This window comes from Schistocerca gregaria, chromosome 10 (genome assembly GCF_023897955.1).
Source record: "Schistocerca gregaria isolate iqSchGreg1 chromosome 10, iqSchGreg1.2, whole genome shotgun sequence".
In the NCBI taxonomy this organism is placed as follows: Eukaryota; Metazoa; Arthropoda; class Insecta; order Orthoptera; family Acrididae; genus Schistocerca; species Schistocerca gregaria.
The window spans coordinates 193,794,320-193,811,339 of NC_064929.1; the positions used below are offsets into that span (position 1 = coordinate 193,794,320).

General features: G+C 36.5%; 1 protein-coding gene across 3 annotated transcripts in view; it reads right to left on the reverse strand.

The window, feature by feature from the left end:
* Nucleotides 1-1,063: 1,063 nt before the first annotated feature.
* LOC126293408 (calcium-binding mitochondrial carrier protein Aralar1) overlaps nucleotides 1,064-17,020 on the reverse strand; it is a 693,372-nt gene continuing 677,415 nt past the window's right edge. For all 3 annotated transcript variants that reach the window (XM_049986624.1, XM_049986628.1, XM_049986625.1), the window contains one exon: nucleotides 1,064-3,207. In XM_049986624.1, coding sequence (XP_049842581.1) covers nucleotides 3,018-3,207 — 190 coding nt within the window. In that variant the 3' untranslated portion in view covers nucleotides 1,064-3,017. The remainder of the gene's footprint in view (nucleotides 3,208-17,020) is intronic.

The following is a 17,020-nucleotide window of genomic DNA, read 5'->3' on the forward strand; positions in this document are numbered from 1 at the left end:
AGGTAGTTCAAACCCATTCAGGTTGGTGCTGAGTCATTGGAGAGGAGGGGGGGGCTCTTTTGAGGCCAATCAGTATGTGAGAGAATTCGTAAATAACTGAGAGATATGGCATGGGAGATATGTTTGTGAGAATACAGTGTGTATGGCAATTTTGGGCTGTAGAAACCTCGATGAGAGCCTCAGCATATTTGGAGAGGGATTGTTTCTCATTGCACATGCACCAAATATGTGAAGCTATGCTGTACGGAGGAGTTCTTGGCGTGGAATGGGTGGCAGCTGTTGAAATAGAGGTATTGTTGGTGGGTGATAGACTTAAAGTGGAAAGAGGTACTGATCGAGCCATCTGTGAGGTGGAGATCAACACTGGTGAAGGTGGCTTTTTGGGCTGAGGACGACCTGGTGGAACAAATAGGGGAGAATGTGCTGCAGTTCTGAAGGAATGTAGATAGAATGTCGTCTCTCTCCATCTTAATTCATATTGTTCTTTGCCCACCCAAGTTTTTCATTGTTTGATTTTGGCTAGCAGAAATCTTTTTTTTATTTCTTGGTCTGTATGAATCTACTTATAATAATTTCCTAGCTTCAGCTATTATGTATGACCTGATGTGAGAAATATGACTAATCAGCAAAAATCACATGGCTCAGCTACTGCCCTAATTGCAGAAAAAAGCAGAATGTCATTACAATCACTGCAAAGGCGGGTGGAAGTAAAATCGAAATGCGAGTCTCCAAGGCTAACAATCAGCGAGTCCAACAGCCAGCTTTTACATCCTTCAGGATGTCATAGCCAGATCAATGGCTTACAAGCTTTTGGTTTTGTGGCCAAATACTTTGAAATCAGACAGCTATTTGTTTAACATCAGTTGATTATTTTATTGTGTGATGGTATTGCAGCTTCTATATTGGCACTACAAAATCATGGCAATCAATTATAGATATAATGCTTGGAACCATACGTACTTTCAACAGTGCAAGGAAAACAGGATTAGCATCACTATTGTACAACTGCTGCTAAAATAAACTGTAAAATTCTAAAAGTGTGTTGAAATTAAAGACATCGAAATAAAAGATTTATTTAATGCATTTTATTTAAAGTTTTCACAAAAAATGTGTAACAGTTCTGTTTAATTTTATAATTCTCTCTATATAAAAACAAAGTACATAAACTAATCAGTATATACACTCTATAAACCGCTGCTCAAAAGAACACGCCACCCGTAAAACAAAAAACCCCACTGAGTCATGAGCTGTTACTGTTTGAAAGAAGCAATGTGAAAAGAACAGGCCAAAGATCTTGTCAGTGCATAAGTCATCCTTGTAGCAGAGAAATATCACTCACATATAACACAGATAACCCAACTTGATGATGCTCACAACCAAAACGACAGTGATGTTCAATTTGTAGTCCAGCAAGTTGGTTTATCTTCTCTCCATTATGTAGAGCACTGGATAATGATAAAGTACTTTACACACAATGTTTTTACTGATCTGATGATTAAATTGTCCCTCAATATTTTGAATAAACTGTTGACAAGAGTTAGGCTGAGCATTGTGCTGCTCCTTTCAAACCCTAGCCTTTGTCACTACACAGGTACTTTCCTGGTCCTGTCTGATACTGCATGTGAAACAGCTGATGATGGGACAAGGTTACCACAATTAAACAATCGGAAACAGTAAAAACAGAATTACTTAAGAAAGACTGAAATATTTTCGATTAGGCTAAATAATAAATAAAAGCAAATGCATAGTTCACGACACAGAAAATGGGACTAGACAAAAATCCATGTAAAATGTTTCTTTTAATACACAGTTTGTGTTTTGTAATGTGTAAAACATTAACATTAAAATACATGTAAGGAAGAGTAGTATTATATTATGTAAAATTATTCATGTTTCATTAAATTACATCAGAAAAACTAATTACTTCTTTTTAAAAACATAATGTGCCATTCCAAGGAAAAAGAAAATGGTCCCCAAATTCCATATTTTATCACTCTCAAAACTGCTCTTTTCCCTTCTAACATCAAAACTTACAAGCAATTACACACAAGCATTTGCTACTCTGCAACTGAGACAAAATTTCACCGTATAAAGGAACACCATTGATTTAAAACCAATGTTACATCAAGGTTTTAACATTACTAGCCTGTGTGTTAATGAATGTCAGGTGGAAGAAACAGTCTTCTAGAACTGTAATTTGTGAAGTGCAATGAACCTTTCACATTTCATATATAGGTTACATTAACTGCAGTACAATCCCTATCATTTTCTTTCCATAGGCATACATACGAATGGCCACATATATTGTTGTAGGAAATGTCAAGTACCAGAAACTTATTTGTACGCACAGCTTTCATCTATATTCAAATAAATTATTTTCAATACTTTTTTTTAAGCAGCTGTAGCAGTAATCATTGATTTTGTATGTCAGGGTGTAATATTAATCGTATTCAGTGTATCATAATTAAACACACATCTCAAGGAATATCATTGTGTGCCCCAGAAACTAATTTTACATTAGTGGCAACCTGTAAACTGTTAACATAAACAAAATGAACACTATGGTGGGTATCAGAACAAGAAATTAAAGGAGTACAATATTGGGAGAAGAAAATGCATATCATCAATATTTCTTTTCTTTTAAATAAATACTTTGTACAAAACAAGCTTTGCATGATTCTATGTACTGTCCTTACAAACACAAATTAAATACAATCTGTACAGTCACAAAATGGGACACATGCCTCGACAGTGTGCTTGCGGGCAACTCTTTATACTGTCACTGGCATACAAGTCCTGGCACAGTGCTGTGGAGAAGTGTTTAGCCGCAGCCACTCTGAGCACTGCTGGCAACCTGTTTCTTCGCTGGAGGCCTGTGGTCGTGCTTCATCTGCTCATGACGGAACTCACATACCGTGTCGCGGAGGGGTGGCTTCTTGTGAGAGCAGAAGTTGCTAGGAGGGCTGTGGGCTGTGCAGGCGCAGCTCCGAAGCTGCCCCCAGTCTACGGTGCCCTCTCTATGACTTTTCGCTCGTGGCGTGCACGACGCCCGGTTTGAACCTTGGTAGGCACAGTCCAAACTTGGACTCGATACCGGCAAAAATAGGCAGTGCGACCTGGTAACCTCCGATGTGGTCCGGGTTTGTCGACTTCATTTCGTCAGCCACGCCGGTTGCGGGTACGTTCAGCTCCGACCCCGCTGGACGTCTGGATTTTGAAATTACCAGAGAAACAGGAATACACAATTTAGACATAATGGCAATGAACGAGTAAAAAGATTGATTACAAATGAAGTTATCACAAGGGAAACAATCAATATGTATATGACATTCAACCTTTCAGTATTCATAATGATACTGACAGTGAAATAAATTTAAAAAATTAAAATGTCATTAATATGTAGTAACCTGTTATATCCTTGTTAACTCACTGATTAATTAAGCCATGATGGCCATTTGAAAAACCTGTGATAAAACTAAAAGAAAACAGCAGTTTTCTATCAACTATATGGCAATATCCATCATTAGGCACCAATGCCTGCAGATCTACTGTTATTCACACATATTACAATGAGATGTTATTTTCTGTCTCAAACCTTTCACATGACCCCACATTTAAATAAATTTAGTGCAACATATTACTTTATTTTTGTATAAAACCATGACATTTAACTACTAAATTACTGTCTCAAATTAAAAACTTCTATGTATGTTGAGAAATGAACCTGCATTACAAGGCGACAAGATTTAATGACCATTGGAAATACCTGCTTAATACACTACACACACCAGTGACATAGGGTGCAAAAAAACAATCTGACCAAAAGTGTAGGGCAGAAACACATCAAACAGAGGAATCTGACTTGGAACTAGAGGTTGCAGTTGCATATTTTTGGCTGAACTGAAATCTCACATATGGACATCTTTACTCAAAATGAAAAGTAATTCACTGAAAATATATATCTAAACAAAATGTTTGGACTAACTAATTCTCACAACAAGAAAAACAATTCATCACATGCATCTGACCATATTTAGCTGACATACTACAAAAAAGTCAAAGTAAATGAAAAACGAGTATTCTCTTGTAAACAGATGTGTCATCACTTAATTAACATGAGTATGCCACTGCTGCCATAACAGAGGAGCCTAGTCCTGTTCGTCCTCAAATGGCATTGCATACACACCCTCTTTCTGGGTATCCCAGAGCAAAACATTCAGTGTGTTCAGTCTGCAAATGTGGAGGCCACTATGATGGTCCATCTTGTCTGATCCATCTGCAGCAAAGGTCCTGTTTAGGTGATATCAGACAGCATGTGCAAAATGTCGAATTGAGCAATCGTGTTGGAACCAAAGGTTCTGCCTAGCTCCAAGCGGTACATCCTCCAGTAGTGCAGACAATACTTGTTGCAAAAATACAAGGTACGTGTGAGTATTCAACCTTTGAGGTAACATGTTGGGGCCAATGAGTGAGTCATTCACAGTTTCCACTCACGTTTATGGCAAATCATTCTTGATGATGATGGACATACATTTCATGAGGGTTCTGTAGTGTGTGAATTGGGAATGCCTTCACAGGTAAAGCAATCCTAGTCATTGTTGGAAGAAGTCACTCAGGGAAGTCGCCTGGACCCACAGCTTGTATCTTTTGCCACTGGACATTCCAGGTGTGATGATGGTCCACACCATGTTCACAAGCTTATATTTTAACTAAAGTTCAGTCTTGAGCACAACACTTATGTCTCAATAACATAGGTTGTGATCAAGACTGAACTTCAGTTAAAATATAATACTCTATTGATCACTGTTTCCAAAAATGTTCACAAGCGATTCATCCGGTACTTGTCATTAGATCTTGCTCTATCTATGTGATGTAAAACATCTTCGTCAAGCTGAACTGTACGAACAGTGTGTCTCCTGCCTGTATTGTGCTTATTAGCCTGCAAAGAGGCCTGTCCCCCCCCCCCCCCCCCCCTCTCTCTCTCTCTCTCTCTCTCTCTCTCTCTCTCTCTCTCTCTCTCTCTCTCTCTCTCTCTCTCTCTCTGTGTGTGTGTGTGTGTGTGTGTGTGTGTGTGTGTGTGTGTGTGTGTGTGTGTGTGTGTGTGTGTCAGCTGTCAGAAAAGTATTTTTCTGAGACAGCTTACAATGTGTATAAAGTTCCCAGTAAATCCTACAACCTGCCCTTGCAAAGCCATGTGTAGTGCCATAGACCAAGAGCATGTCATTTAATTCATGCCGTGTGAAACTATATTCCGTGTTGCTGCTTCACAACACTCACTCCCATCGTTGGTACCTACTCTAGTCAGATAGTTATGCCAACTAAAAACAACGAAAGGATACTTAAAACCAATGTTCTGCACTGCACTTCAATCACTTGTAACAACAGTGGGTACAGCGCAATTTTATTTACATCTGGAAAATACAAACAAATTTCAGACTTGAGACCATTTCACAGCCAGAGCTGTGGATGACATGTAGAAATGTAAATATGCAACCCCTAGTTCCTACACTCAAATTCTTTCGTTTGATGCTGTCTTCTTGCCCTACACTTTTGGTCAAATTGTTTTTCTGCATCTTGTATATAAAACTATATAGAGCAGGACTTATGTTAGGAAATTATGTTTACAAATAAAATATACAGAGCACCCTAAAATTGGCTTTTTTCATGTCCTTTTATTTTTTTAAATAAATTTCAAAAGCTTTGGAGGACCTCTGAACAGTCTGACATGGATAAATTTTAGCTATTTCGTTATTTTTTTTAGAAAGTTTTAACATGTACAGCAACCACAAACAATTTAAAAAAACTAATACCACATGTGGTTATTAGGCTAAAACACACAACTGAAATAGAGAAGAATTAAAGGAGTGAGCAATTTAGCAAAATTTCACAGCATGTACACTGGACCACTGTTTCTTACTTTAATTTAAGATTGTCTAAATTTATTCCAGAAAGTACTCAATGCTTTTTCAGTGGAAGCTGCAGTAGTTCGAGAAAAGTATCCCACTGGCATTTTATTTAAACTTATAAACACTGACTGAATATAACATTTGAATCACAAATTCTCTGGTGCAAAATATGTACATAATTATGTGAGACAATTTTAGTATTTACATTTAAGAACAAGCTGAAGCAAACTCACTAAGCCTACACTATGTCTGTCTTGTGATCTGAAATCAGCTAATAAATAAATCAGCAGTGAACTTGCAAAAAGTTAATGCACTTGCTTTCTCATGTAATTATCCATTCCCTCCATTCCAATATTCTCCAACATGCACTGCAGTTTTAGAAACATTATTAGAAATGCCAAAATAAATATGTAATGAAATGTTCCAAAACATGATACATAAAGATTATTTTAGGAAACAATTGTCTACATTCTGTAGGTCTTTGATTTAGCTTCCACAATTACTACTAACTATACAGTATATAGACAGAGCACTGAAAAAATCCAACTGCTGCAACAACAGCAAAACAAGTCTAGGAAAATCTTTATTAAACAATTAAATTGCTGAATGAAGGTTTCAAAAACTTTAGTAATGTATAATTTCAGGAAAAAATAAAACCTCACTAATTCTATGATGGAAACACTGAAAATGAGGAAAAGCAACCATTCGTCTAATGTGTGTCACACTGGAAAAAGTAACATACATGTATATAAAAGGAAAAGTCACATGAGACAACTTTAAAATTACAAACTGACAGAGTGACTGATCGTCAATTTGCTTCAGGAGGCAAGGTGCTACTGTACGAAGTACTTAGAATTTTCCCTTCTGAAGTGTTGGCCAGTCATTCTGTCTACTTGTGATTTTACACGCATATGTATGGTCACCCATCCACAGATTATGTTGGATAAATCCCACCATGAATGAGTGTGTTCAGGGATATGAAATGAGCAAGGTTTGAGATTCACAGGCAGACGCAACATTGCAGGCTACTTCTGTGAAGTATACAAATGACAAGCTGTAACTACATCTAATATATTCACATTATTAATTATGGGAATCACTAGCAGATTGCTTTTTTTTTAAAATGCTTTACGGATTATGGTGGTATACATATTCCTAGAAATGCAGCTACTTTCAAAAGAGCTGCTGCTTTTTTCCTTACATTACTCAGCTGCTTTGCTTGTCTACCACTTCATCGTAAGTGTTAATAAAACTTATTTCACAGATTACTGTCAGCTGTCTGTATTCTTGTAAAATTAAAACCCGTATAATATGAGCATTGGAGCTCAGTGGAACGAAACCCTTAAGTTCAAACATTCTGAAAACTATAGGAAGAGTAGCTAGTAAGATGGTTTCTAACTCATATTTTAACAGGATGTATATGCGTACAAGGGAGGAGGAGGGGGGGGGGATACATAAATAAATAAAATAAATAAATAAAAATAAATATAAAAAAATCTCTTGGATTTCCCGGTTAAAAACGCACTTTTTCCCCACGATAAATGACAATATACTTTCCCTTGGAGCAGTAAAAAAAAAAGGTTTTATACACCAGCATGGAACTTCTAAGACTGAAAGAAAAAAAAAAAAAAAAAAAAAAAAAAAAAAAAAAAAAAAAAAAAAAAAAAAACTCCGCAAAACCAAATATTTTGGAAAGATCTGTGATGTGCAGCAACATTTATGCTGCATATTTTCATATAATGATACACAGCATATTTTTTCATTCATATTACAAAAGTATAGATTTGGAACAGCATGTGAGTTTCCAAAGTATTGAAATCGAGATTAACATGCACTTTTTTAAGCCAATCATAGCTCATGTCACATGATCTCGCCAGCCAATGACTGCAGATATTCAGAGCATGGGACATGTGACGTAGTCAGCCAATAGCAACATCACTGTTAGGTAGTGTGAACACACAGATAGGAAAAGTTAATGGTTTGAATAAAAGTATGTGGTGTAGCTACAAGAAAAGTTAAGCTTTCACGTATAATATTTCTCTTTTTTGTATGTGTAATACTTTAAAATAATTTAAAATACATCACACAAATGTACCACTAAAATTGTAAATAATGGCGATGTCTGGTCTTCTGGGCTTGAAATTCTTCTAAGTGGCTAATCCTCAATGTGTTAAGTTTTAAATGAGAGTCAAACGCTCTGTGATTTAAGAAATTCATTGCACATTCGCACACGTAACATAACTCATCTTGCGTAAAAGGAAATTTACTTTTAAACTGATGTTTTTCAAAGCAGCATTTGCAATATTTTCCGATGATCTGTTGGGAATAGCTTCATTTCAGCAGTTGCCAGAGAGCAACAGAGAACAGATGTTAATGTTCGTGGTCAGCTACCATGATGTAGGAAGCCTGTACGTATATAGTATTAAGAGATCTTGAAAGAAATAGGATACTCCAAGAGCATCAGAATTTTGAAAACCATACTAAAATGCATTAATTCGGCTTAAAGTGCAAAAATCATATGTCCCTATTCACAATAAAGTAGGCCCCAACCTGATATTAAGCTTTCCAGTGCTGTTTTTGGAATTCAAATTTTCTTGGAGTACCACTACAGTATTATCTCATGTTTTGTTCTTTATTATGGCATAATTCCTTACGTGCCATTAGATTAAAATGTGCACTTGAAATTCAGTGAACAGTTGAAACTAGCCAATAGTGCGGAACGCAACACTTTGCTTCTGATAAACTGACTGGCTATGGGGAGAAGATTAATAAAAGCTGCATTTACTTAGCAAACTAACAAAAATAACTTCATTGTTGTGCGAGGCGACTGACTGCCAAAAATGTGTAAATAAAATAAAATAAAATAAAATAAAATCATAACACTAAAACTAATAACATATGTTAGCCTTCTGTAATTATATGAATGAATTTTAATTCACTTGACAGCTCCCAACCACAGAAATACATTTTGGTTTCATTTGATGTGAGAAGTGTAAATGAAGAGGAAATAGCAAAATCACTAAACGTAAACACGGCTTATGTGGAGACTAACACCCGCCCCACTGCAACCCAGACTGCTATGTGTATGTGCGAATTTGGCAGCTTGGGCGCACCAGAAAAATTTTTCCGCATTGCATCTGGCTGTTTCTCGCTACTGCTGATGTAGCTCACAGCGACACTTCAAGGAGACGGAAGCGGAAGAAGGCACTGCATAGCTTTTTATTACAGTGAGAGGATCCCCCGTTTTGTGATGCTTGTGGTGCGCCCATCTCTATCTGCCATATTTTAATGGAGTGCATTTTATACCATGACGCAAGGGCAGAAGCAAATATTGGTGGGGATCTGCCCTGTGTTTTAGCTGATAATGGAATCGAGTGTAACTAAGGTTTTCAAATTTTGTGATGTGTCTGGACACCGGTCTAAAGTTTTAGGCTGGAGGTTTAAGTGTGTTGCAGAGTGGCTGGCTCCTCCTCTTTTTCTTTTTTCTTGCACTCAGCCCACCACATCCATCTGCTATATTGCTTTAGCTTCTTATACTACTCTCTTCCTGTGTCAATTTTTTACTACTGACCTAACACTTCGTTCCGTGCTTCTGTGCGAGGACGCCCATTGTTTTCCAACTTTTGTTACCTGTGTTTTACATGCTGTTTTATCTTCCTGTTTTGGGTATTTTACTGATACTCGTGTCTCAATCTGTTTCCGCATGGGCGCTAAAGACCTTGCTGTCGTGTGCCCATACACAACTCAACTGTGCATGCTCATGAATTTGCAGGTGACTGCTCAAATGAACTTAACGTAAACAGTTGTGACATCACACTCATTGGCAGCAGTTTATTGTTATGAAGTATCCCATTGTCTTTGTCCTAAAGCCTTTGACACAGTTTGCTGTTTATTAGTTCTTACCAGTCAAAAGTACAAAAATTTAATTGAAAATTAAAACAATGAAAAATTCCTGAAATTGTAAAAAATTCCCAGCTGTATCCCTGTTTTCTCCCGGATGAAAAAATTCCTGCATTTTTCCTGGATTTCCCATTTGTCCCAGAGCGAATACGGCCAGTTTAAAGACAGAATTTCCAGTTTCCTGCTTGAATGCCTTCCAATAAAATATTAAAACCTTTGATACTAGGAAAAAAACTCCATTCTGAATTTTAGACATTGACGATGGTCTAGGAGGATATTTTTTACTAGTAATATTGTGGTTATACATTTCATTTTTCACCCTAAATTCAGTTTTTTTCAATCACGAATACCATAAGGGTAAGGCTTACTTCAACAGCAATGTACCACAACAGCAATGTACCACGACAGAAAAAGTAAACATCACCTACAGAAAGTCTGAATATGCCTTTGGAGAAAAGAGAAGCATCTGCATGAATATCAAAAGCTCTGTGGGAAATCCAGTCTTAAGCAAAGGACGGAAAGCTGAAAGGTGGAAGGAATATATAGAGGGTCTGTACAAGGGAGATGTACTTGATGGCAATATCATAGAAATGGAGGAGGACACAGATGAAGATAAGGCGGGAGATACGATACAGCAAGAAGAATTTCACAAAGCACTGAAAGATTAAGTCAATACAAGATCCTGGCAGTAGATGATGATCTGTCAGAACTACGGATAGCCTTGGGACAACCAGCCAAGACAAAACTATTACATCTAGTGTGCAAGATGTATGAGACGGGCGAAATACCCTCCAACTTTAAGAAGAACGTAACAATTCAAACTGCAAAGAAAGCAAGTGCTGACAGGTGTGAATACTACTGAAATATTAGTTCAATAAGTCTCTGCTGCAAAACACTAACACAAATTCTCTACAGAGGAAGAACGGAAAAACTGGCTGAAATCATCCTCCGGGAAGATCTGTTTGGATTCTGCAGACATATAGGAACACACTAGACAATACTGACCCTACGATTTCTCTTACAAGAGAGGTCAAGCTATGAAATGCAAACCTACATTTATAGCATTTGTAGACTTAGAGAAAGTTTTTGACAATGTTGACTGGAGTACCCTCTTTGTAATTATGAATGTAGCAGGGATAAAATACAGAGAGCGTGAGGGTATCGACAACTTGTACAGCAACCAGACAGTCGTTATAAGAGTCGATGGGCATGAAAATGAAGCTGTGGTTGAGAAGGGAGTGATACAGGGTTGTAGCCTATCATCTGATGTTATTCAATCTATACATTGAGCAAGCAGTAAAGGATACCAAAGAAAAATATAGAGTAGGAATTAATATTCTGGGAGAAATGATACAAACTTTGAGGTTTGCCAGTGACATTATAATTCTGTCAGAAATAGCAAAGGACTTGTAAAAGCAGTTGAACAGAATGGACAGCATCTTGAAAGGATATAAGATAAACATCAACAAAGGCAAAATAATGTTAATGGAATGTAGTCTCATTACATCAGGTGATGCTGAGGGAATTGGATTAGGAAATGAGACACTTAAAGTGGTAGGAGAGTTTTGCTATTTGTGCAGCAAAATAAGTGATGATGGCCAAAGTAGAGAGGATATAAAATGTTTACTGCCAATGACAAGAAATGCCTTTTGAAGAAGAGAAGTCTGTTAACATCACATATAGATTTAGGTGTCAAGAAGTCTTTTTCTGAAATTATTTGTATGGAGTGTAGCCATGTATGGAAGTGAAACATGGAAAGCAACAGAACAGAAGCTTTCAAAATGTAGTGCTACAGAAGAATGCTTAAGATCAGATGGCAGACACATAACTAATGAGGAGGTACTGGACAGAAATGGGTGGAAAAGAAAATCATGACACAACCTGACTGGAACACTAGATAAGTTGATAGGATACATTCTAAAATATCAAGGGACTATCAGTTTAGTATTGCAGGGAAGTGTTAGGGGGGGGGAGGTAAAAATTGTAGAGAGAGACCAAGAAATTAATATAGTAAGCAGATTCAGGAGGAGGTAGGCTGCAGTAGTTATTCAGAGGTGAAGAGTCTTGCATAGGATAGAGTAGCATAGAGAGCTGCATCACACCAGTCTTTAGACTGAAGACAACAACAACAGCAACAACAACAACAACAACAACAACAACAACAACAACAACAACATATGAAAAGGCGAGATTACTACTCACCGTACAGAGAGGTGTTGAGTCACAAACACAACGAAAAGTCTTGTTATTGTGCTTGTCTGAGACTCAACATCTCCAGGACATTGGGAGTAATGATCTATTCTTTTCATAATATCATTGTTAAAACTCTATCACCATACTTGTGTCACCAGCAAACATCTCAGTTTCTGAAAATACACCGATGTCTTTGGTAATCTTGCATTATACCACATTTATTGTTCTATCTCTACAGATTTAGTTTGACTCCTGTGATGAGACTTTCTGTTTCTGAGATATACTGCATACATACATGCCTGTAGCACCACAATGTTTTAGTTCGCCCTGTGAAATTTTATGATCAAAACAATCAGAGGCTTTGGCAAGCTTAGAGAGAAAGCTATCAGGGTAATTACTTTGTTAACTTGTGTAAGAAAATATTTATTGCTTTCTCTATACAGAATCCTTTATGTAAGCAAAACCAAGCATTTGTCGAATGGCTGTTGTCCGAAAAATGGTTGAATATTCTTTTGTAAGTTATATTTCCAATAACATTTAGAACATGGGAAGCAAAGAAATGGATCTAAATTAGATCTAACTTTCATAAACAAATTTTTGTCTATCAGGAAATACATCTTGACTGACTGGCTACAGAGGCAACTTAGGAAGATTTCAGTTTGTTTGTTAGTCAATCAGTTACTTACACATTCCATGGATTGTTTTGCGCGACTGATTGTAATCATGTAGAACAAATCATTTTAGATTCAGATGGCAAATTAATTTGTTCATATGGCTACATGTAAGTTACTCATTTCTGCCCACCACTTTACATATTACAGTAATAGAATTTTTTCTATGGAATAGAAGGAGTTGTCAAGGAGAAACTTTCACCTTTTTTTATTTAATTTTACTTAGCTGCTGTCAAACGTTTTATGTCACTGGGTAAGTGGTCAAAATTCCTTGTTGCAGCCATGCTTTTGAGCTAAAGATAACCTTAATGTGGAGTAATGAATGTCATTTTCCCTTCGGATATTGTAAATATGTGCCACATTGTTCCTTTTGAACTGTAGTGGATTATTTACAAATATGCAAAATATGTCAACTTACAGATTTGTCTCTTCCCAAGATTTGCAATAATTCTAAGTGCAAATGTGGCTGAACTTTGTTGTTTCAGGAGTTCCAAAATCATTTATATATATGAGGAACAGTCTTTAATCTAAGATTGAGCCTTGGGGTACTCCATATGCAGTTTCGCCCCAGATAGAATCATGTCCCTAGACTATATTGCTTGAGTTATAAGTACAACTTCCTGCATTCTTTTTGTTAGATATGACATTATCCATTGGTTGGCTAGATCATCAATCCCATAAAATGTCAAGTTATCTGTGATTCACATAGTCAAATGCCTTTAAGAGGTCATAAAAAATACCAACCAGTGCTATTTTATTATTCAATGTTTGTAAAATCTGGTGAGTGAACATGTAAACGGCATCTCAGTGGAACAACCTTTCTGAGACCCAAACTGTGAGGACATCTAAATCCACCCACCTGTTGTGTGCACGGTGGACGGTGTAGAGAACAATGCAGGGAGGGAGGGAGGGAGGGAGAGAGAGGGGGGGGGGGGAGAGAGAGAGAGAGAGAGAGAGAGAGAGAGAGAGAGAGAGAGAGAGAGAGAGAGAGAGAGAGAGAGAGAGAATCTTAACACTTCAAAAGATGGTAATGAACATGTATCAGCTGTTATATATTCCTACGTAACACACACAGATAAGCTCCAGGTAAATTGGTTGTGTTTCCTCATTTTTTAATACTATAAGACCTCTTATAAAAGCTGAAAAACACACTTACTATGATGCTATGACCATGAGAGACAGTAAGAAACACACAGATCTTTTGTTATGATAACCCAATAAGACATATTGTGAACTCTGCTGTACTTACTTCTCATAATACCAAATTAATGTCCATATGTTCATGCAAATACAATAAAATCATTTCTTGGAAAGTCAAACCTTCAAATTAGATAAGTTCCAAAGCAGGATTTTAAGAAAATATCCATTAGAGACTGTTCAGTAGATTTCACAAGAGTTAAAAACAATTTTGTGTTAACTCCAGGAAAAAGCAACATTTTTACATTTTAAGAGAAAAACTGTTTTAAATGAGTTAGTATACAAGCAATATAATAATATTTATTCATGAGAGATTACATGTTGAGGCTGATACTGCAATTAACAAATGTGAAGGATTATAAATATCTCTTGACATCACCTTTTGAGTGCTTTTTTGCCTGGGCTGCATGCAAGCACATCCATGTCGGCTTTCAGAAACTAAAAACTACATTCAGATTCACAAGCATATTAAAAATAAGCCTATTTTCAGTATCAGATTTTTGACATGCTATATCACTAGTTGGAATTCTTTTATTCTTGCAGAGCATGAGAAGTGAAAACTGTGCCACAGAATAATACTAAAACACAGTCACTTGACTTTTATGTAAAGTACTCTCTACTATCCAAGTCACAAAGCTGTGTTTCACAAAGTGGCTCATTATCCCAATGTGTGAAAAAAAAGTCCCTTTCAATGATGTCCTACTTGCATCATCATACTGATTTTATTTCCTTCGCTTTAGCTACTGTTGTCCTCCTCTGATCCAAATTGTATCCAACCCCAATTGGTAACACAGTAGAAGACTAAGAGAAAAACAAAAGAAAAGGCATAAAGAAAGCAAAAGAAAATGCATAAAGAAATCTACAAACTACAGCATTCATTCATCACATTTAAAAAGTTCATCAGATGGCCACAGCTAAACACTGCTTTGATTCATGCTGATTTTAAGAGTGAGAGACTGCTTTGGATTCTTTCTACTTGAATGCCAATACATGGAATGAGGTAAGTGATGAACAATACCTGATGAACAATTGTAAACATTTAAAATGTGTACTAATGTCAGGATGCAAATGTAAATCTTTGTATTTCACAGATGACAGATCCAGGTCTACCACTGATCACTGACACTCAACTTCAATTTTCCATTATCTTACTCTCACTTTTCATTACCCACAGCGCAAAGGACAACTGTAGACTGTAGTTATTAATCATTAGCAATAACGATGCTGATAAAAACCTCCCTCACATGTTAAAAATGTTAGCGTCTACAGTTACAGAGAAAAGTCAACTGCAAAGTCCAAGTTTCACTATGATGTATATCTGGGTTTAATCATCTCATTCTGAGGTATGTTAAGAAGGGGATTAAATTATGGAAAGCACAGAAATCCTGAATCTGGACTGTTGGATGAGAATTTCAATAAGTTCATATTCCAAGTACAATAGATGAACTGTGAGAAATAAGACCAGTTCTCATATCTACAGAAGGAGTTGTCATGCCACCAGCCTTCATTTATATAGTGATGCAGTAATAAAAGTAGTAGAGGGTAAGCACCACACAACCACTTCATTCTGCCATAATGATATGAGGGAAACGAAAGTAGAAGTCTAAAGTAAACTAGTTCTTTATCAAGCCAGATTTCAATAAATAAATAAATTAAATAAACCTCCACACATTTAGGCAGCAAAACTAAAACAAAGTTTGTGAATTTGTGACAGTATAAAAATAGCTTCCAAATTATATAGCACTGTCTGTCAGAAATTTTACTCCAATTTCCAAAAATGGCAAATGAAATATCTGACTGTTTCTTAAGGAAGTAATAAAGGACAAAATAAAAGATGAGGACCGATAACAGCAACTACAACTGGAAAAGAGCCTCATAGACATAATATTTGGAAAGAACAAAGATGGTTATGATAGTGAACGACAGTTTCCCTTGACACCTGTCATATCTTACTCCCTTTTCTGTTGGTCCTGGCAGGCAACTTATTAGTTTCAATGACAACCATGACTTTTACTACATAACTTATCCTTTGGTCTATTCTATTTTCTAGAAACCAACCATTCATAACTGAAATTCACACAAAAGTATACTTCAAATACCTACAGACCATCAGCTCCACTGGGTGGATAGTACACAGTCTTACTGCTACAGGTTTCTAAAGAGATAGGAGCAACTTCAGCTGCTAAGGTAATAGTTGATTAACAACCCTCATAATGCACTATTTTACAAGCTAAGAAACATTAAATTCGTTATTTTAGAAATATGTCCTTACCTCTGTACTGTTTCTTACAGTAGCTAAATCTGACAATGATTATCTACACAGTGGCTGCTTAATGTTTATACATTCAGATTCAGGGACACGTAAAGAAACTTACAGGTATTACAACATGCTGAGATATTCAGACTATGCTAATGTGCCAGCTGTGCACTTTGGATGAAAAATGCAATGTTGTAAAGTCTGCATTATACAATAAACATAAGCACTTAGAAGTCTGATATCCCATACAAAGTTCACTTGCGAAAAACTGCTCAAGAGAAACAAGCACAAACAGAAACTTACCAGAAATGTTGCACAATAGTATTTAAAAAACAACAGCAACAATAGCATTAAAAGTATCATAAAATGTAATAGACAAAATAATATATCTGCAAAATTGTGATTATGGCTCTCATTGCTGCAAGCCAGTGGCACATATATGCAGTTTATCTGCTAGTGAAAGTAACTGTATTGCAAATTAAAGAACAATTCAGTGTTATTACTTAAATAATCAGTTGCTGGCCATGTACAATTCCGTAAATACATTATGCTATCAAAGAGTAACAAAAATCACGCAAAAGGCGTACTTACCCAGGTAAGGAACTGGCAAGTTTGTAACCAAGCAGTGAAAATAAAAGATTTAAAAACTTTTGAAATTTATTTCTTGCATTAAAACTATAAGGAAGGGGTTGTTCTCTGTTCTTTAGAACTTACAATGTCAACAGAGACAGAGATACAATTTAAACAACAGATACAGCAAAAAAGGACTGTTCTGAGTGGTTCATTAATGACCACAAAATTGGCAATGGCATTACAATTTGAACAATGAACCTCTGTTGAGATAAAACAAGAAAGGATTGAAATCAGCCAGCTTTGGACATTTGTGTCTATCCACC